Source organism: Palaemon carinicauda, chromosome 9 (genome assembly GCF_036898095.1).
Source record: "Palaemon carinicauda isolate YSFRI2023 chromosome 9, ASM3689809v2, whole genome shotgun sequence".
NCBI lineage: Eukaryota > Metazoa > Arthropoda > Malacostraca > Decapoda > Palaemonidae > Palaemon > Palaemon carinicauda.
In genome coordinates, this window is record NC_090733.1 from 136,207,207 (window position 1) to 136,229,378 (window position 22,172).

General features: G+C 39.9%; 1 protein-coding gene and 1 long non-coding RNA gene across 2 annotated transcripts in view; one reads left to right on the forward strand and one right to left on the reverse strand.

Annotated features, from left to right (window-relative positions):
- The window catches only part of LOC137647173 (uncharacterized), a 7,682-nt gene extending 7,116 nt beyond the window's left edge, over window positions 1–566 (reverse strand). The window contains exon 1 of the long non-coding RNA XR_011045541.1: window positions 430–566. This is a non-coding gene — a long non-coding RNA (uncharacterized lncRNA). The remainder of the gene's footprint in view (window positions 1–429) is intronic.
- A 1,756-nt stretch (window positions 567–2,322) lies between these two features.
- The window catches only part of mEFG1 (mitochondrial translation elongation factor G 1), a 54,030-nt gene continuing 34,180 nt past the window's right edge, over window positions 2,323–22,172 (forward strand). The window contains exons 1-4 of the mRNA XM_068380457.1: window positions 2,323–2,456; window positions 3,921–4,070; window positions 5,292–5,424; window positions 6,947–7,151. Coding sequence (XP_068236558.1) covers window positions 2,397–2,456; window positions 3,921–4,070; window positions 5,292–5,424; window positions 6,947–7,151 — 548 coding nt within the window. The 5' untranslated portion in view covers window positions 2,323–2,396. The remainder of the gene's footprint in view (window positions 2,457–3,920; window positions 4,071–5,291; window positions 5,425–6,946; window positions 7,152–22,172) is intronic.

The following is a 22,172-nucleotide window of genomic DNA, read 5'->3' on the forward strand; positions in this document are numbered from 1 at the left end:
TGAGGGGGAGGGGGAGAGGGAGGTAAACACCTCACACTATTACATAATAATAATAATAATAATAATAATAATAATAATAATAATAATAATAATAGCATTTCTGAATGCCACACAAGTAAAGTTATACCAGGCTAAGTCCCCAAATCAGGTTAGGAGTTTGTATACCTGTATTTTTAGCAGTTAGAAATTAGGTTAGGTTAAAATATATCTCACTTATAATAAATTTAATACAATGCCAAAAGATCGTTGACCTTAATAATGATAACCAAGTAACAGGAACTGGCTAATTAGCTAAAGGCGAAGGAAATGTGATAATAAAGACTTGTCTTCCAAGCCTGGCTAAAATTGCAAATTATGCTTCATTAACTCAGTAAGGTATAATTAACCTATATTTACTAGCATTATATTTTAATAGACTAGTCTACATACCTTCAAGATAATAGTGAAATGAAGAGAGCTTAAATGTGATGTTTTGCAAACTATTCAAGTAACTCGACCTTCTGTGTTGTTTAAATTGTTTTGTTTACATTTATGGAAGGAGAGCCAAAATTGACAAAGCTGCCAACTTTCGTAAAATCTTATGCCTAAAGGATAACATTTATTTTCACTTTTTTAAAATTAAAGCTTCCTAATTTCTTATAAAATATAAATATTTAATTATCATTTTGTAATTTTAAAGCTTATAACTTATTTTGAAAGTATATATAAATTATATCAACCGTCACAGTTGCAAAGTTGCTGTTGGCAGCCATGATTAATAGTAGTAGTAACACTTATAACTCTGCAATAGCTACCTTTACAAGTTTCTATGTTTGTTTTACATAACTTTTATTTCCTACATAGAAATAGATTTCTTTCCCTAAAATACAGTTTCTTAATTTTCTTTAACTAAACGTCATAAATAGTTGCAAATTCTATATAGGATGATATTTTCTCTCAGAATAAGGCTGTTCAATATCGTTTAATTTACTTATTGTTCCATTATTAACTTAATGTATTGATATGCATATTGAATCTTATATCTCTTCATTATATATATATATATATATATATATATATATATATATATATATATATATATATATATATATATATATTTATATATATATATATATATATATATATATATATATATATATATATATATATATATATATATATATATATATATATATATATTACCCACGTTCCACTACAATAATTTCCATGTAATTCACTAATACTATAGTATATCTATCATAACATTAACTATTACTATTATTATTATTATTATTATTATTATTATTATTATTATTATTATTATTATTATTATTATTATTATTATTATTACTAACCAAGCTACAACCCTAGTTGGAAAAGCAAGATGCTATAACCTCAAAGGCTCCAACAGGGAAAAATAGCCCAGTGAGGAAAGGAAACAGTTGACCTTTCAGTATTATCATATCAGGATTCCTCTCGTATAATACAGTAGCTTATTCCAGCCTATCACTATACCGAAGGTGCCTTCTGAACATTGTATATATAAAATCATAGAAAATGATACAGTAAATCCTGAAACTTGGTGAGGATACCACATATTTCTTGCTTTGAAGAATATTGCAGATGCAAATATATGATCATGTGTTTGCTATTTAATTTTGCTTCCCACTTCTGTATATATTCAGATAATTTATTTTATCTGTTATTTCCAATTATCAATATCGCAATGCCTGGTTTTGTAATTAAGTTCTATATTTGTCATTTTGTAAATCGCAATGTTATACAAATTGCGCGAACTTAAAATATAGTTTCAATTACGTACTTTCATACTTTACAATTTTAGGCTGATACTGAAATAGGTGTAAATGAACTGTTATTTTTCTTATTATATCATATTTCATTATCTGTAAATTATTTGTTTTGATATTCGTGCATTTAACAGTTTTTAAAGATCTTCTACGCAAACTGAGTTTGTAAATTGCGCGAACTTAAAATTTATTTCAATTGCCTTGAGTTATGTTGTGAAATTAGAATATAGGGTGATACTAATATTATTTCAAATTAAATTGTATTTATTAATGAAATGAATTTAAGCAACTTTAAAGAGCCACCTTTGGTTATATGGATTTAACAGTTTTTTAAGATTGTCTGCGCAAACCAAGAACGCTCAGAAGAACACACAAATGTCTCTCTTACGTCATAGGGTGATAATATTATTATCTTAAATAAATTTGTATTTAAGAATAAAATAAATTAAACCAGCTGCAAAGAGCCCGCTGTGGTTTTATGGATTTAACAATTTTTGAGCATTTTCTGCGCAAACCAAGAACGCTCAGAAGAACACGCCGATATCTCTCTTACGTCATATCATGTGCGGTGTTTACACTTGACGTGAACCTCATCATATTAAAAAAATCATGTTATTTAGAAGACTACAGGTATTTTCATCTAAATCGTCTACATGTGCTTTGCAAAAGGTAATTCACAGTTTTTCAGCTTTTAGTTTTTTTAGGATTGTTTTATAGTTAAGTCTAAAATGAGTCCGCCGGTATTTGGACCCAGATCTGCCTTCTGTAGGGTACACGGAATTTATATGTTATCCCGAAAGAATTATATTAATTCCTATTTATTCCGGAGTCTTTGTAGCTCGTTGGTGTTAAATTTCTAAAGCTATTACTAAAAAAACACATTTTAATACCGAAACAAACACAAGAACACCACTTAACCTATGGGTTCTCCACCTAACCTAATCTAGGAGCCGTATCCTAACCTACTTGCCTACCAGGGATGGCCCTATGCTTCCCCCTGTGATCCTTTCCTTAAACTGCGGTATCCTTAGCCTACCCTAAGACTCTCAACCCTGTATTTGCATCCCAACCAGCTTCACTCTTAGCATTATAACAGTAAATTGTATTTCTTGAATTATAAATCTAGTGGATTTATTATAGTTACGGACGGAAAAAGCTCCTCTACTTAAAGACAGACGTTTGCTATAGTGAAACGTTCGGTTTTTTTGAAAAAGACTCAATTTTTTTACTGTAAATAAAAATTTACAGTATAAATATATCAAAATTTTGTTTTGTCCGGAACTATATTCTACCAATCTAGCTTCACATTATTGTATTTCAGATCAAGGTAAATGATATTTCGGCTTAAAGGAAAGCGGTTTGACGAGTAATAAATTCTACGCATGTCCTAACGAACTACATTCGTCCCGTTTTTATAACCCCCTCTCCCCATAAAAACAATTATGTTGGATCCTGGTGGGGAATTGGTGTTTTGGGTGGGAAACCTGCAGAAACGAGTGATTTGCAGAAATCATAATGGTCAGAAATGCATAACAAACACAGGTAAACCAATTGGAAAGTCTACTAAAGTTCACGTGCATGATACCGAGTTGAATTCATGAATTATAAACAATTACAGTACCTTTACATTACTTCATTATTCTTTGGAATGTTGTCATAAAATATGACATACTTTTAGATAACATTGCAGAGCAGAAAAGATTATCTTTATGAATCAATTTCCCTCGCTTTACACTATTAAAGTATTATCCCTTTTACCCCCAAGGTATGGTTAACTTTCAAGCACATTTTGCTATACAGTATTTTTATTTTTTAAAATTGCTCTAACAGCCTTAATTTTTGTCTTCAAAGGTCAAGTTGGTCTCATTCTTTTGGAAAATGCCTGAAGTTTCTCATAAAGTTATCAAAAATCTGCAAAAACATGTAAATAACAGTGTTTTGCAAGAACGTACCGGTACGTCCATTGGGGGTGAAAGTGTTAGAAGTTTTTTAAGTTTATGTATTTATTCTGAAATGGTTCCAGTCCATACAGTTAACAGTACCCTGTACTTCAGATTTCTTTGTAAATTTGCTCAAATAGAAATTATCTAATTGTGGACGAGTTTACAAGTTTTATCTACTCTTCCCTTGCAGCTTATTTCAGCATGTTACTCATCTGCCGTGGATCCGAAGGAATTGGAAAAAATTCGCAACATAGGGATATCAGCTCATATAGACTCCGGGAAGACCACGCTAACCGAACGGATTTTATTTTACACCGGACGCATTGATGAAATGCACGAGGTGGGTATCCGGCAGTGTTCCTGTCGCTTTTTTTATTACTTTATTGGTATTGTTATCTTGTTAATTTTATTCTTTTTCTATTACTTTATTGGTATTGTTAACTATTTAGTTTTATTCTTTTTCTATTACTTTATTGGTATTGTTAACTTGTTAATTTTATTCTTTTTCTATTTCTTTATTGGTAGTGTTAACTAGTTGGTTTTAATCTTTTTCTATTACTTTATTGGTATTGTTAACTAGTTAGTTTTGATCTTTTTCTATTACTTAATTGGTATTGTTAACTTGTTAGTTTTAATCTTTTTCTATTACTTAATTGGTATTGTTAACTTGTTAGTTTTAATCTTTTTCTATTACTTTATTGGTATTGTTAACTTGTTAGTTTTAATCTTTTTCTATTACTTTATTGGTATTGTTAACTTGTTAGTTTTAATCTTTTTTTATTACTTAATTGGTATTGTTAACTTGTTAGTTTTAATCTTTTTGCTATTACTTAATTGGTATTGTTAACTTGTTAGTTTTAATCTTTGGTAATCATGTTTTCTGTTGATAATTTACATTTCTTTCATTCTTTTTTTTTTTATCTATGCAACTTGTAAGTTCTTTCTACAAGTATAATACTGTAGAGTAAAGTATAACATTCCAAAACAACCTTAAAATGCCATGTTATAACAAATTTCTTTTATTTAAAGGGATTTAACCCATCTGTGGCCAAAGATTAATTATTTATATGGTAATAGAGAAGTTTGTTTTTTTGTGGTTAACCTTTAACATTTGGCGACCTACTTGGCCATTATTGGACTAGAAAAAATGCTGCTAAACAACAAAATTGGACTTATAGACTTTGAGAAATGTTTTATAGTATCTTTCATTAACGAAAAGATGTCCTACATCTTGATTTGAAGTTGATCCCTCTTGTGTATTTATATTCTTGATGCTCGTTACTGTTTGATATAATTTTACCCAAACAGTTACTTTCACGTACCTTACCCCCTTTCGTCCACGTATCTTACCCCCTTTCGTCCTGTAAGATAGAAAATGTCTTCAGTAGAGCTAGAACAGCTGTTGATAATTGTTAACCAAGTAGTTAGCAACTGGTAATGAATGTGTCTGAGTAGCCTTCCCATTCTCCTGTCAAAACTTCTTCAGCCACAACAAGTACAGATCTACTATTGTATCTTATCTAAGGCAGTATAAACTTTTCTCATACTCTTTATTTAACAGGTGCGTGGAAAAGATGGTGTAGGAGCTGTGATGGACAGCATGGAATTAGAAAGACAACGAGGAATCACGATACAGAGTGCTGCAACGTACACTACGTGGAAAAACCATAATATTAATATCATCGACACTCCAGGTATGCAGTGCGGATATTGAGCAAATTAATCTTCCGAGTAAATGTACAATTAAAAAAAGAATTGTGCTAATTGATTCTAACATATTTTTGAAAAATGTCAGAAACAATTTGGATTCAAGGAATAAATTAAAGTATTCAGTACTGTACAGTATACTGTGCTCTCCCACTGACTTGCACCTTCTGGGTCAGGTCAAGAGGAGCTGAGTACAGAGGCTAGGAGAAGGTTGGGCCTTGCGCTCATTTCTCTCTTTTTCTGTTGATTGTTCCTTGCTCTTAGTGTGCTTCTCTATTTGGGGCTTATTGCCGATCAGTAATTTTGAGGTCTTGTTAGTGTTTGAGAATAGTGATAGGCAGATTGGAATACCAGTCATGCTCTTTCTTGAGCATAGAAGTGCTAAGGTGGATATCAATCCTTGCTTCTTGATATGCTTAGGGTTTTTTTTCTCAATGATTGGTACCATTGGAGTCAGTTAGTAGAAGGTGAGACTAATGTGACAATTAGCTTTTTGTATATGGTCAGGTACACCAATTCCTTAGACAATCGAGGGTAAGGATACAATCCTTCCTCTCCAGAGGAAGAGGTACTTGGAATGACTTACCATATCGGCAGCAGGTGAGAGACTCCTCATGGGATCAATCACAGTCTTTGAACACATCCAGTCCCCGTTAAGGAAGCTTCTGTTGTTAAGGATGCTTCTGTGTCATTTTCCTCAATTAGAATGTGTGGTTTGGCCAGATTTTGTCTCCAAAGTAGACTGGCAAAGGAAAGAAAGCATGCGCTCTCTTTGTTTTTGTCCAATTCTTCTGATGCTGCTTCATAGAAAAAGAAGAAGAATTCCAGGAATTATAATTGAAGAAAAAACTGGAAAGGTTAAGATGGTTAGCATATTTAATGAGAATGGATGAGGAACAGTTATGCAGAAAACTAAGTATGGAAGTAACAAGATGAATACATGTAAGAATTCTCCAAAAATTGTTTAGAAAAGAAATATTGTAGATAAAGTCAAGCCCTGACAAGAGCTCGGAAAGAGAGTATCTTCATGCCTTAGCTTACAATGGGAATATTTGATTTAAAAGTGTTATGATGATGATGTTGATGACCCTAAGATATTTCATTGACTGTTAATTGACGTTTGTCTCTTATGCAGATATTTTAAAGGGGTAAGCCAATGGCTTTTTGTGATGTAGGTGGTAGTTGTTTGTGATCATATTGGAGTTGATTATGGATCTTTATTTTTCCCCTTGTTACTTGATTTAATCAATACCCAATCATGATAATATTGTTTGTGATGAGATGCTTTTTTATTTTTTTCTGCATTGAATTGCAGTAGATATTTTAGTAACTCAATCCTTCATGTATGCATCTGTACTCTAGTACTGACTTTTTTTGTTTTAATCACTGTTTATCATTACACTGTGTATTAGAGGTGGTGAGGTTAAAGTTTCTAAAAGAGATGGAATATCACTGTGAAATATGATTATGTCTGGAGAATTGATCTGAAATTGTATTTGATCTTTACAGGTCACGTTGACTTTACTGTAGAAGTGGAACGAGCATTAAGAGTTTTGGATGGAGCCGTCTTAGTCCTTTGTGCTGTTGGAGGAGTACAGTCTCAAACGATGACGGTAAACCGTCAGATGAAGCGCTACGACGTTCCGTGTCTCGCCTTCATTAACAAGTTAGATCGTTTAGGCGCAAACCCCAATCGTGTTTTGGGTCAGTTAAGGTCAGTCTTTATTCCTTGACTATAGAGTTGTACCTTTGCTTCTACAGTTTGTGAATTTCAGATTGTATTTAATTTAAGAAGTAGTTCTTGGTTATAAAATAGTGTACTTAATTTAAGAAGTAGTTCTTGGTTATAAAATAGTGTACTTAATTTAAGAAGTAGTTCTTGGTTATAAAATAGTGTACTTAATTTAAGAAGTAGTTCTTGGTTATAAAATAGTGTACTTAATTTAAGAAGTAGTTCTTGGTTATAAAATACTAAACAGTCATTTCATTCATAAGAGGGTGAATTACTAGTTTTATTTTAGAGTATGCCTTTCTAATCTATTTAATATCCTCTGCTTAATTTATGTTCCTAAAGTATTTAACAGGATAGTCTTTATCTTCCATATCAGAAAAATTTCATTCTAATCAGGCTGAATTGTTTATACATTCTCCACCATATTTTACTTGGTACTGTTATCTAATTCAATATTGCATATAGGATTATGTGCGAGTCAGTAATTTTAAATATTTAACTTAGCCGGTGAATATATAATAGCTGCAACTCTGTTGCTCGACAGACACATACATAAAAAACTCGCGAGCGATCGCTATGCAGGTTGCGGGTGTGCCCACCAGCGCCAACTGTCGGCCAGATACCACTCTCGGATGTAAACAAAACCTTCAATTTCTTCTCTGTCGACGTGTCGACAAGACGTACTTTTACTCGCTGTTGAACCTGGAGTTTTTCCCTTCATATTTGGTGAAGTACTTTAATTTGGTTTGAGCTTTCGCAGTACAGGTGTTTTTAAATATTTAACTTAGCCGGTGAATATATAATAGCTGCAACTCTGTTGCTCGACAGACACATACAATAAAAACTCGCCAGCGATCGCTATACAGGTTGCGGGTGTGCCCACCAGCGCCAACTGTCGGCCAGATACCACTCTCGATGTAAACAAAGACTCAATTTCTTCTCTGTCGACGTGTCGACAAGACGTACTTTTACTCGCTGTAGAACCTGGAGTTTTTCCCCATCATATTTGGTGAAGTACTTTAATTTGGATTGAGCTTTCGCAGTGCAGGTGTTTTATCTTCATCTTAAATCTTGAACTCGTTTTTGGATAGATTTAATTTTTTGATGACAAAGAGAGTATGGACTTTCTTTGACTTTTAAATGGCCGACCCTTCCCTTAGACGGAAGTGTGTTTAGGCTTTTAGCAATTATCTTATCACGTTATAAATTAATTATAGATTTTCCTCTATATATTTTATATCTCACCGCCTTTATTAGGCCTCTTCGATTAACTTTCCATTTATTATAAATATAAAAATCAATTTTAATGATTTGTTTATATGCGACCTTCCTGAGAGTAGGCGGTCCTAACTTGGAAACTGAAGTTAAACAACGTTGAGCCCTTTCAATCGTAAATAGCTTTTAAAGAGCTAATGATTTAAAACTTTTTAAATGAATATTTTTTAATAGATATTTTATGAAAGATTTTCTTTGAATAGTCTTCGTACTGTTTCAAAGATGAACTAACGTTTAGTTTATTTATGCTACGCAGTTTGCGCTCTATCGTTACGATAGAGAGAGAGAGTATCACGGTTTCACTTTGCAGAAAGAGTAAATCGATTCTGACGTTTTGTTCATTCTTCTTTCAAAGCTTAAATGTTTTAAATTCTATTTTAAAGGAACTTTTTAATTGAAAGACCTTTCAGTTTTTTTCCTTTGGTCAAATAACATGTTTTTTTGACGAAACGTAAGTGGGCTCTTCTCTTAGGTGCGTAATCAAGAGAGAGAGAGAGAGAGAGAGATAGAGACGGAGGGAGAGAGAGGGGAGAAAACGTTCCGTTCAAGCGGGTAACGTTGTTCTCGAGTTACTCTCGTCCCTAGTCTCTGTACGGGGAGAAAGGATAAAACGTTTTTAGTTTTTTATTCTCGTCCCCAGGCAATGTACGGTGAGAGATTGAAAACGTAGTTTTGAATGAACTAGTGTTTAATCTCTTCCCCATCCACTGAAATTTTTATCTTAAAATATGTTTACTGTTTTTTGCTGGTATTAATGTGCTTGCATTATACGACTGATTTCGCTATTACTACCTTTTGATGAGGTTAGAATTGCGTGCTTCAGGTAGAAATCAGTAAAAGTTTTGATTTCAGTGAAATAAGTGCTAAACAGAAAATCGTAGTGATAAAGTGATACTGTATTGCGCAAAGTGTTTATCAGTGTTGCGACCGAGGGTTCGTCTGTTCGTGCCTGTCGTTTGCCTAGTCCGGGACCTCTTGCAAGCTCCCAAGCCCAGGGGAGAAGTAATGTCGTACGACTTATGGGTTCGAGAGGCCTTGATTAGCGAACAGACGTTCCCTCTATGGTATCGGGTGTATCTTACCAAGATCACCCCTACCATAAGGCGAGAGAGACGTTTTTCTCCTCGTCATCCGAAGGCTTTTCGCATAAGAAACCTGAAACAAGGTTTCGAGGCCCTTAAGCGAAAGTCAGTCCTTTCAGGACAGGTCCAGCGTCCTGGTTGTAGCCATTAGGACAGCTCTGACCCTATGCAGTCATCGGAAGACTGCTCGCCGCCTAACAAAAGCGTAACACAGACTCCGAGAGTCTTTTTGTTGGCAAGGTTTTGCGGTCACAGACGTTACCCTCGTCTCTTACCGCAACCTTTTCCGTTGATCCTAAATGGGTTGTACGGCAAGACATGCAGAATAAGCTTGCCTCCCTTATGGAAGACTATTCTGCCGATTAGTCCGTTGAGCCTAGCCGTTTATCTCATCGAGATCCTGGCTTTCAGCCAACCTAACGTTCCTTTGTGCGTCCTGTTGACGTTGGCGTAGCTAAGTCACGTCAGTCAGGTTGTTTAGAACCACACTCGATGCGGTCTCGTGTGGATTTTCAGCCACATTTGGACGTTAGGCCACTTGCTGATGCTCCTGTTGACGTTCAGGACGTTCGCTAACAATCGGAGTTGACTTGTTTTGACGCTGTGCGTCAACCTCCGCATTCTAGAGTTGTTTTGACTGCTCAGTCTAGGCGGTCAAAGCAGTCTCGAGTGGACGCTGTGCGTTGTCACGCACCTGTTGTTGTTGACAGTTCACAGACTGTCAAGCAGTTACATGACGTTGCGTCCTGGTCTCTCGCACCTGTTGTTGTTGACAGTTCACAGACTGTCAAGCAGTTACATGACGTTGCGTCCTGGTCCGCTACTAATGCACCAGTGCGTGTGGACTCTGCTTGTGAAGCATTGCCACCACGGTAGGTCTCTCCCTTGCTTGAGACTCAGCTTTTATCGGACAAGGTTCCTTTAGATGAGGAAGTTGCTGTTCCCCCTCTTACTGATATTCCCTTGAGGACTCTGTCAGACGGAGAGGAGCCTAAAGCTGCTTATCCCTCTATGGACTTTAAATAAATCATGCTGATTTTTAAGGATCTTTGTCCGGATCTTTTTGTAACTGCTGCTCCTCGTTCGCCTAAACGTCAGAGCTTACACTAGGCCTAGCTACTTCGAAGCCCTTGTTTTATAAGCTAGTGCTCTCTCGCTCTCCTAGAGAGCTTTACGTTTGCTAGGCGACTGGTTTATCACCAGGAGGAGTTTGGGGGATACAGCCTTTGCTTTCCCTTCTTTTAAACTGGCTTATAGAGCGAGAGTCTGATATGACACGAGTGAAGTTCTCGGCTTGGGAGTTCCTGCCTCTGCCCAGATAGACTTCTCAAATCTCGTAGACTCTCCCTGGCGCCTGGCCAGGAGACGCTCCAAGATTTTACAGGTCAACTTCACAGCTGTTTTCGAGCCTTTGAAGTTTTGCTGTACAATTATGTCATGCATAAACAAGGCTTTCAGGGATGGCTCCAATGATCTGACAGCCACGTTCTCTGCAGGGACAAGTCCCTCAGGGATGGCTCCATGATTTGGCAGCCATGTTCACTGCAGGAGTACGTAAGAGGCAAGTGCGCTCAATGTATTCATTGTCAAGACAAACTTCACGATGAAGTCTACCAGGCTGTCTTGACAGCATTTATGGAAGGCGACTGGATGGTCTCTCTCGACCTTCAGGAGGCATACTTCCACATTCCTATACACCCGGATTCCCAACCGTTTCTGAGGTTTGTTTACAGGAATGTGGGGTACCAGTTTCGAGCCCTGTGCTTTGGCCTCGGTCCTGCTCCTCTCGTGTTTACGAGGCTCATGAGGAATGTGGCAAAATCCCTCCATCTATCGGGGATCCGAGCCTCCCTGTACTTGGACGACTGGCTTCTCAGAGCCTCTTCCAGTCATCGCTGTCTGAAGGATCTCAATTGGATTCTAGATCTGACTAAGGAATTGGGACTCCTAGTCAATTTGGAAAAGTCACAGCTGGTCCCATCCCAAACTATTCTGTATTTAGGGATGGAGATTCACAGTCAAGTTTTTCGGGCTTTTCCGTCGGCCCCCAGAATAGATCAAGCCCTGCTCTCCATCCAGAAGATGCTGAAGAAAGAACGCTGCTCAGTCAGGCTGTGGATGAGTCTGGTAGGGACGCTGTCATCCCTGGAGCAATTTGTCTCGCTAGGAAGGCTACACCTCCGTCCTCTTCAATTCCATCTGGCTTTTCACTGGAAAAAGGACAAGACGCTAGGGGCGGTCTCGATCCCGATTTCCGAAAAGATAAAGTCTTGTCTGACTTGGTGGAAGGACAATATCAGCCTACGAGAGGGTCTTCCCCTGGCAGTTCAGATACCCAACCACGTTCTCTTCTCGGACGCATCGGACTTGGGCTGGGGCGCGACGCTGGACGGTCGGGAATGCTCAGGAATGTGGAACTCGAGTCAGAGGAGCATGCATATCAACAGCAAGGAGCTTTTGGCGGTTCATCTGGCCTTGATAAGCTTCGAGAATCTCCTTCGAGGCAAGGTGGTGGAGGTAAACTCGGACAACACCACGGCCTTGGCGTACATTTCCAAACAGGGAGGTACCCACTCACTGACTTTGTACGAGATCGCAAGGGACCTGCTCATCTGGTCAAAAGATCGAGGCATCTCCCTAGTAACGAGGTTCATCCAGGGCGACTTGAACGTCCTAGCAGATTGTCTCAGTCGAAAAGGTCAAGTAATTCCAACCGAATGGACCCTCCACAAGGATGTGTGCAAGAGACTTTGGACGACTTGGGGTCAACCCACCACAGATCTCTTTGCAACCTCGCTGACCAAGAGGCTTCCAATCTATTGCTCTCCAGTCCCGGACCCAGCAGCAATACATATAGATGCCTTCCTCCAAGATTGGTCACATCTAGATCTTTACGCATTCCCACCATTCAAGATTGTCAACAAGGTACTGCAGAAATTCGCCTCTCACGAAGGGACAAGGTTGACGTTAGTTGCTTCCCTCTGGCCCGCGAGAGAATGGTTCACCGAGGTACTTCGATGGCTAGTAGACGTTCCCAGAAGTCTTCCTCTAAGAGTAGACCTTCTACGTCAACCACACGTAAAGAAGGTACACCAAAGCCTCCACGCTCTTCGTCTGACTGCCTTCAGACTATCGAAAGATTCTCGAGAGCTAGAGGCTTTTCGAAGGAGGCAGCCAGTGCGATTGCTAGAGCAAGGAGAGCGTCTACCATTAGAGTCTACCAATCGAAGTGGGAAGTCTTCCGAGACTGGTGCAAGTCAGTTTCCGTATCCTCGACCAGTACCTCTGTAGCCCAATTAGCTGATTTTCTCTTATACCTGAGAAAAGTACGATCCCTTTCAGCTCCTACTATCAAGGGCTACAGAAGCATGTTGGCCTCGGTCTTCCGGCATAGAGGCTTAGATCTTTCCAACATAAAGATCTGCAAGACCTCCTTAAGTCTTTCGAGACCTCTAAGGAGCGTCGTTTGGCTACTCCTGGGTGGAATTTAGACGTGTTCCTAAGATTCCTCATGTCAGACAGGTTTGAGCCTTTACAGTCAGCCTCCCTGAAAGATCTCACTCTTAAGACTCTTTTCCTGGTATGCTTAGCCTCGGCTAAAAGAGCCAGTGAGCTTCATGCCTTCAGCAAGAACATCGGGTTTTCGTCAGAAAAAGCTACTTGTTCTCTGCAACTTGGTTTCCTAGCCAAAAATGAGCTACCTTCTCGTCCTTGGCCTAAATCTTTTGATATTCCTAGCTTATCGGAGATCGTAGGCAATGAACTAGAAAGAGTCTTATGCCCTGTTAGAGCTCTTAAGTTCTACTTAGCTCGTACTAAACCTTTACGAGTCCAATCTGAAACGTTATGGTGTTCGGTTAAGAAACCATCCTTGCCTAGGTCAAAGAATGCTTTGTCATATTTTATCAGATTGTTAATACGAGAAGCTCATTCACACTTGAGTGAGGAAGACCGATCTTTGCTTAAGGTTAAGACGCACGAGGTTAGAGCTGTAGCAACTTCCGTGGCCTTTAAGCAAAATAGATCTCTGCAAAGTATCATGGACGCAACCTATTGGAGAAGCAAGTCAGTGTTCGCGTCATTTTACTTGAAAGATGTCCAGTCTCTTTACAAGAACTGCTACACACTGGGACCATTCGTAGCAGCGAGTGCAGTAGTGGGTGAGGGCTCAACCACTACAATTCCCTAATTCCATACCCTTTTAATCTGTCTCTTGAAATGTTTTAATGTTGTTTTTATGGGTTGTCCGGAAGGCTAAGAAGCCTTTCGCATCCTGGTTGATTTGGCGGGTGGTCAAAGTCATTTCTTGAGAGCGCCCAGATTAGGGGTTTGATGAGGTCCTGTTGTATGGGTTGCAGCCCTTGATACTTCAGCTCCTGGGGGTCTGTCAGCATCCTAAGAGGATTGCTGGGCTCCGTAAGGAAGACGTACTTACAATGCAGAGTAATCGTCTAAGTCGACTTCCTTACCAGGTACCTATTTATTTTGGTTTTGTTATATTGATAACTGCCAAAATGAAATAAAAAACTCTTAGCTTATACGATGTAAACATATTTAACTCTGGTCTCTACCCACCTCCTTGGGTGTGAATCAGCTATTATATATTCACCGGCTCAGTTAAATATTTAAAAATGGTATTTTAATTATAAAATAAATTTTTGAATATACTTACCCGGTGAATATATAAATTAAACGACCCTCCCTTCCTCCCCAATAGAGGCGCAGTGGGATGAGAAGAAATTGAGTCTTTGTTTACATCGAGAGTGGTATCTGGTCGACAGTTGGCGCTGGTGGGCACACCCGCAACCTGTATAGCGATCGCTGGCGAGTTTTTATTGTATGTGTCTGTCGAGCAACAGAGTTGCAGCTATTATATATTCACCGGGTAAGTATATTCAAAAATTTATTTTATAATTAAAATATCATTTTTCTTCAAATAAATCCTTGAACTCGTTTTTGGATAGATTTAATTTTTGATGACAATGAGAGTATGGACTTTCTTTGACTTTTAAATGGCCGACCCTTCCCTTAGACGGAAGTGTGTTTAGGCTTTTAGCAATTATCTTATCACGTTATAAATTAATTATAGATTTTCCTCTATATATTTTATATCTCACCGCCTTTATTAGGCCTCTTCGATTAACTTTCCATGTATAATAAACATAAAAATAAATTTTAATGATTTGTTTATATGCGACCTTTCCTGAGAGTAGGCGGTCCTAACTTGGAAACCGAAGTTAAACAACGTTGAGCCCTTTCACTCGTAAATAGCTTTTAAAGAGCTAATGATTTAAAACTTATTAAATGAATATTTTTTAATAGATTTTTTATGAAAGATTTTCTTTGAATAGTCTTCGTACTGTTTCAAAGATGAACTAACGTTTAGTTTATTTATGCTGAGTATCACGGTTTCACTTTGCAGAAAGAGTAAATCGATTCTGACGTTTTGTTCATTCTTCTTTCAAAGCTTAAATGTTTTAAATTCTATTTTAAAGGAACTTTTTAATTGAAAAACCTTTCAGTTTTTTCCTTTGGTCAAATAACATGTTTTTTTGACGAAACGTAAGTGGGCTCTTCTCTTAGGTGCGAAATCAAGAGAGAGAGAGAGAGAAAGATAGAGACGGAGGGAGAGAGAGGAGAGAAAACGTTCCGTTCAAGCGGGTAACGTTGTTCTCGAGTTACTCTCGTCCCTAGTCTCTGTACGGGGAGAAAGGATAAAACGTTTTTAGTTTTTTATTCTCGTCCCCAGGCAATGTACGGTGAGAGATTGAAAACGTAGTTTTGAATGAACTAGTGTTTAGTCTCTTCCCCAGCCACTGAATTTTTTATCTTAAAATATGTTTACTGTTTTTTTGCTGGTATTAATGTGCTTGCATTATACGACTGATTTCGCAATTACTACCTTTTGATGAGGGTAGAATTGCGTGCTTCAGGTAGAAATCAGTAAAAGTTTCGATTTCAGTGAAATAAGTGCAAAACTGAAAATCGTAGTGATAAAGTGATATTGCGCAAAGTTATCAGTGTTGCGACCGAGGGTTCGTCTGTTCGTGCCTGTCGTTCGCCTAGTCCGGGACCTCTTGCAAGCTCCCAAGCCCAGGGGAGAAGTAATGTCGTACGACTTATGGGTTCGAGAGGCCTTGATCAGCGAACAGACGTTCCCTCTATGGTATCGGGTGTATCTTACCAAGATCACCCCTACCATAAGGCGAGAGAGACGATTTTCTCCTCGTCATCCGAAGGCTTTTCGCATAAGAAACCTGAAACAAGGTTTCGAGGCCCTTAAGCGAAAGTCAGTCCTTTCAGGACAGGTCCAGCGTCCTGGTTGTAGCCATTAGGACAGCTCTGACCCTATGCAGTCATCGGAAGACTGCTCGCCGCCTAACAAAAGCGTAACACAGACTCCGAGAGTCTTTTTGTTGGCAAGGTTTTGCGGTCACAGACGTTACCCTCGTCTCTTACCGCAACCATTTCCGTTGATCCTAAATGGGTTGTACGGCAAGACATGCAGAATAAGCTTGCCTCCCTTATGGAAGACTATTCTGCCGATAAGTCCGTTGAGCCTAGCCGTTTATCTCATCGAGATCCTGGCTTTCAGCCACCCTAACGTTCCTTTGTGCGTCCTGTTGACGTTGGCGTAGCTAAGTCACGTCAGTCAGGTTGTTTAGAACCACACTCGATGCGGTCTCGTGTGGATTTTCAGCCACATTTGGACGTTAGGCCACTTGCTGATGCTCCTGTTGACGTTCAGGACGTTCGCTAACAATCGGAGTTGACTTGTTTTGACGCTGAGCGTCAACCTCCGCATTCTAGAGTTGTTTTGACTGCTCAGTCTAGGCGGTCAAAGCAGTCTCGAGTGGACGCTGTGCGTCGTCACGCACCTGTTGTTGTTGTTGACAGTTCACAGACTGTCAAGCAGTTACATGACGTTGCGTCCTGGTCTCTCGCACCTGTTGTTGTTGACAGTTCACAGACTGTCAAGCAGTTACATGACGTTGCGTCCTGGTCCGCTACTAATGCACCAGTGCATGTGGACTCTGCTTGTAAAGCATTGCCACCACGGTAGGTCTCTCCCTTGCTTGAGACTCAGCTATTATCGGACAAGGTTCCTTCAGATGAGGAAGTTGCTGTTCCCCCTCCTACTGATATTCCCTTGAGGACTCTGTCAGACGGAGAGGAGCCTAAAGCTGCTTAGCCCTCTATGGACTTTAAATAAATCATGCTGATTTTTAAGGATCTTTGTCCGGATCTTTTTGTAACTGCTGCTCCTCGTTCGCCTAAACGTCAGAGCTTACACTAGGCCTAGCTACTTCGAAGCCGTTGTTTTATAAGCTAGTGCTCTCTCGCTCTCCTAGAGAGCTTTACGTTTGCTAGGCGACTGGTTTATCACCAGGAGGAGTTTGGGGGATACAGCCTTTGCTTTCCCTTCTTTTAAACTGGCTTATTGAGCGAGAGTCTGATATGACACGAGAGAAGTTCTCGGCTTGGGAGTTCCTGCCTCTGCCCAGATAGACTTCTCAAACCTCATAGATTCTCCCTGGCGCCTGGCCATGAGACGCTCCAAGATTTTACAGGTCAACTTCACAGCGGTTTTCGAGCCTTTGAAGTTTTGCTGTACAATTATGTCATGCATAAACAAGGCTTTCAGGGATGGCTCCAATGATCTGACAGCCACGTTCTCTGCAGGAACAAGTCCCTCAGGGATGGCTCCATGATTTGGCAGCCATGTTCACTGCAGGAGTACGTAAGAGGCAAGTGCGCTCAATGTGTTCATTGTCAAGACAAACTTCACGATGAAGTCTTCCAGGCTGTCTTGACAGCATTTATGGAAGGCGACTGGATGGTCTCTCTCGACCTTCAGGAGGCATACTTCCACATTCCTATACACCCGGATTCCCAACCGTTTCTGAGGTTTGTTTACAGGATTGTGGGGTACCAGTTTCGAGCTATCGGGGATCCGAGCCTCCCTGTACTTGGACGACTGGCTTCTCAGAGCATCGTTCAGCCTTCACTGTCTGCAGGATCTACATTGGACGTTGAGTCTGGCCAGGGAGTTGGGACTTGTGGTCAACCTAAAAGTCCCAACTGATCCCATCCCAGATTATTCTATTTTTGGGGATGGAGATTCGCAGTCAAGCCCTGCTCGAAGTCCAACTAATGCTGAAAAGAAAACGTTTATTCAGTCAGGAGTTGGAACAGTCTCGTAGGGACTCTCTCATCCCTGGAGCAGTTTGTCTCACTAGGGAGACTACCCCTTCTGCCTCTCCGGTTCCATCTAGCCTCTCACTGGAACTAGGACAAGACATTAGAGACGGTATCATTCCCAGTCTCCGAACCAATAAAGGCATGCCTGAAATGGTGGGACAGCAATATCAGTCTGAGAGAGGGACTATCCCTAGCAGTCAAGAACCCAAACCACGTGTTGTCTTCAGACGCGTCGGGTTTGGGTTGGGTGCGACCCTGGACCGTCGGGAATGCGCTGGTCTGTGGACCTCAAGTCAGAAGAGCATGCACATCAACGGCAAGGAGCTATTAGCAGTCCACTTGGCCTTGATGATATTAGGAAGCGTCTTCGAAACTAAGTGGTAGAGGTCAACTCAGACAACACCACAACTTTGGCGTACATCTCCAAGCAAGGAGGCACACACTCCTTCACGCTGCTCGAGATCGCAAGGGACCTTCTCTTATGGTCTAGAATTCGAGGCATCTCCCTGTTGACAAGATTCATCCAGGGGGACTTGAACGTCTTGGCAGACTGTCTCAGTCGGAGGGGTCAGGTGATACCCACGGAATGGACCCTCCACAAGGACGTGGGCAAGAGTCTTTGGGCTTCTTGGGGTCAACCAACCATAGACCTCTTTGCCTCCTCGTTGACCAAAAGGTTACCAATCTTTTGCTCTCCAGTCCTAGATACAGAAGCAATCTACATAGATGCGTTTCTACTGGATTGGTCTTTTATGGACTTATATGCATTCCCACCATTCAAGATAGTCAACAAGGTACTGCAGAAGTTCACCTCTCACGGAGGGACAAGGTTGACGTTGGTTGCTACCCTCTGGCCCGCGAGAGAGTGGTTCACCGAGGTACTTCAATGGCTGGTAGACTTTCCAAGAAGTCTTCCTCTAAGGGTAGATCTGTTACGTCAGCCCCACGTAAAGAATGTCCATCAAAGCCTCCCCGCTCTTCGTCTGACTTCCTTCACACTATCGAAAGACTCTCAAGAGCTAGAGGTTTTTCGAAGAAGGCAGTCAGTGCGATTGCAAGAGCTAGGAGAGCTTCTACCATTAGAGTATACCAGTCGAAGTGGGAAGTCTTTCGAGACTGGTGCAAGTCAGCATCTGTGTCCTCGTCCAGTACCTCTGTAGCCCAAATCGCAGATTTTCTTTTACATCTGAGAAAGGTTCGCTCCCTTTCAGCTCCCACGATTAAGGGCTACAGGAGCATGTTGGCTTCGGTCTTTCGACATAGAGGCTTAGATCTTTCCAACAATAAAGATCTCCAAGATCTCCTTAAGTCTTTCGAGACCTCTAAGGAACGTCGTTTGGCAACTCCTGGATGGAACTTAGACGTGGTCCTAAGGTTCCTCATGTCAGACAGGTTTGAGCCATTACATTCAGCCTCCCTGAAGGATCTCACCCTCAAGACACTTTTCCTAGTGTGCTTGGCTTCGGCTAAAAGGGTCAGTGAACTTCATGCCTTCAGTAAGAACATCGGCTTTTCTACAGAAAAAAGCCACTTGTTCACTTCAACTTGGTTTCCTGGCCAAAAAATGAACTGCCTTCTCGTCCTTGGCCTAAATCTTTTGATATTCCTTGCTTATCAGAGATCGTAGGCAACGAACTGGAAAGAGTATTATGTCCTGTTAGAGCTCTTAAGTTCGATTTAGCTCGTACTAAGTCATTACGAGGGAAATCTGAGGCATTATGGTGCTCAGTTAAGAAACCTTCATTGCCTATGTCAAAGAATTCTTTGTCATATTTTATCAGATTTTTTTTTTTAATACGAGAAGCTCATTCTCACTTGAATGAGAAAGACCGATGTTTGCTTAAGGTTAAGACGCACGAAGTTAGAGATATAGCAACCTCCGTGGCCTTCAAGCAAAATAAATCTCTGCAAAGTATTATGGACGCGACTTCTTGGAGAAACAAGTCAGTGTTCGCGTCATTTTACTTAAAAGATGTCCAGACTCTTTACGAGGACTGCTACACACTGGTTCCATTCGTTGCAGCGAGTGCAGTAGCGGGTGAGGGTTCTACCACTACACTTCCCTAATTCCAATATCCTTTTAATCTGTCTCTTGAAATGTTTTTAATATTGTTTTATGGGTTGTTCGGAAGGCTAAGAAGCCTTTCGCATCCTGATTGATTTGGCGGGTGGTCAAAGTCATTTCTTGAGAGCGCCCAGATTAGGGGTTTGATGAGGTCCTGTTGTATGGGTTGCAGCCCTTGATACTTCAGCTCCTGGGAGTCTGTCAGCATCCTAAGAGGATCGCTGGGCTCCGTGAGGAAGACAGACTTACAAGGCAGAGTAATCGTCTAAGTAAACTTCCTCACCAGGTACCTATTTATTTTGGTTTTGTTATATTGATAACTGCCAAAATGAAAACACTCTTAGCTTATACGCTGTAAACATAATTAACTCTGGTCTCTACCCACCTCCTTGGGTGTGAATCAGCTATTATATATTCACCGGCTAAGTTAAATATTTAAAAATTATATTTTAATTATAAAATAAATTTTTGAATATACTTACCCGGTGAATATATAAATTAAATGACCCTCCCTTCCTCCCCAATAGAGACGCAGTGGGATGAGAAGAAATTGAAGGTTTTGTTTACATCCGAGAGTGGTATCTGGCCGACAGTTGGCGCTGGTGGGCACACCCGCAACCTGCATAGCGATCGCTCGCGAGTTTTTTATGTATGTGTCTGTCGAGCAACAGAGTTGCAGCTATTATATATTCACCGGGTAAGTATATTCAAAAATTTATTTTATAATTAAAATATCATTTTTTTGGCCAGCAGCTCAAGTATTGGCTATTGTATTTGAAATGTTTTATTTTGATATAGTAAGTGCAATGAATCATGTTTTAATTTTTTAGTTAGGTAACAGGAATTAATGTAGTTATGAATGAAGAACAAGAGTTACTTGAAAAATGTTTAAACTAGTTTGGCAACTGCTCTTATGAGAATACAAACCAACTTCTTTTATGTAAGTGTATCTTCTGGCGCAAGTTGTTTGTTATCGTTGAAGCTTAGTAACAAGATGAATAATGGCTGTTGTGCAGATAAAGGGGTTGCTCCCACCTGCCGGTCACTTTTGCTTCAACTGAAAGTCGGCCTGTTTTAATGGATGGTCCCTGACTGGTGATCAACAGACTGGTGTTTGAGTCCCCTTCAAACTCTTTAGTTCCTTTGGTTGTGGTAACCCTGCCATCCTTGTAAGCTAAGGATGGGGGTTCTTAAGGAGTCTATAGATCTATCTGCTTAGTCATCAGCAGCCATTGCTTGGCCGTTCCTGGTCCTAGCTTGGGTGGAGAGGGGTCTTGGGCGCTGGTCATATGCATATATGTTCAGTCTCTAGAGCATTGTCCTACTTGCTAGGGCTATGTCACTGTCCCTTGCCTCTGCCATTCATGAGCAGCCTTTAAACCTTTAAAGGTTTGTATATAAATAGGAACATATAACAATTAGAAATTAATATGCATTTTTCCTGAGTCCTTTAAACTAAATCATCCCACCTCAACAATCCCTGTGAGTCCTACAGTTAATGGCAAAAGTGGCTATTCTATGACAGGTGGGTGGGCACGCCTTCCACCTCATCCTACCTGCCATTACCCAAGTACCTTGTTAATCATTCAGTGACCATCTCAATGCCACTGAAAACATGTCTCTATTTAAAATGACCTTAGGAAATTTGATTTTAGCTTCCTTGTATATACAAACCGTGTTCGTCTGTCATACTTCTATCTCAACCACCCTGCTTTAGTCCTTGTGAAGGAGAAAAGGGACTACAATACATGACTTTTAAGTTGAGGGAACTATATCTTAACCCCCTCACAGGTTGTTGTGGCCTGATTGGTAACGTGTCTGTCTGGTGTTTGCCAGACGGGAGTTCGAGTTCCGCTCAGACTCGTTAGTGCCATTAGTCTCTGCAACCTTACCATCCTTGTGAGCTAAGGTTGGGGGGTGTGGGGGAGCCTTTAGGTCTATCTGCTGAGTCATCAGCAGCCACTGCCTGGCCCTCCCTGTTCCTAGCTTGGGTGGAGAGGAGGCTAGGGTGCTGATCATATAATATATGGTCAGTCTTTAGGGCATTGTTCTGATTGCTAGGGCAATGTCATTGTCCCTTTCCTCTGCCATTCATGAGTGGCCTTTAAACCTTTAAACATGACCTGCAACCACTAGATGCCTTGTTACCAAGCTTCAATAACTGTATTCTGCCTGTGTCAGAGGATACTTCTACATAATTGGCTTTGGGAAGATATACAGTACAGTAAATTACTTGCAAGATTTGTCATATTCTATAGATATAAACACAATCTTGATAGTCAATAATAGTATTTTTTTATGATGGATTTAGATATTTAAAAAGAACCAGTTAAGAAATCAAGTTTTTATTTGAAAGAGTAAATTTCTCAAAATGGTACG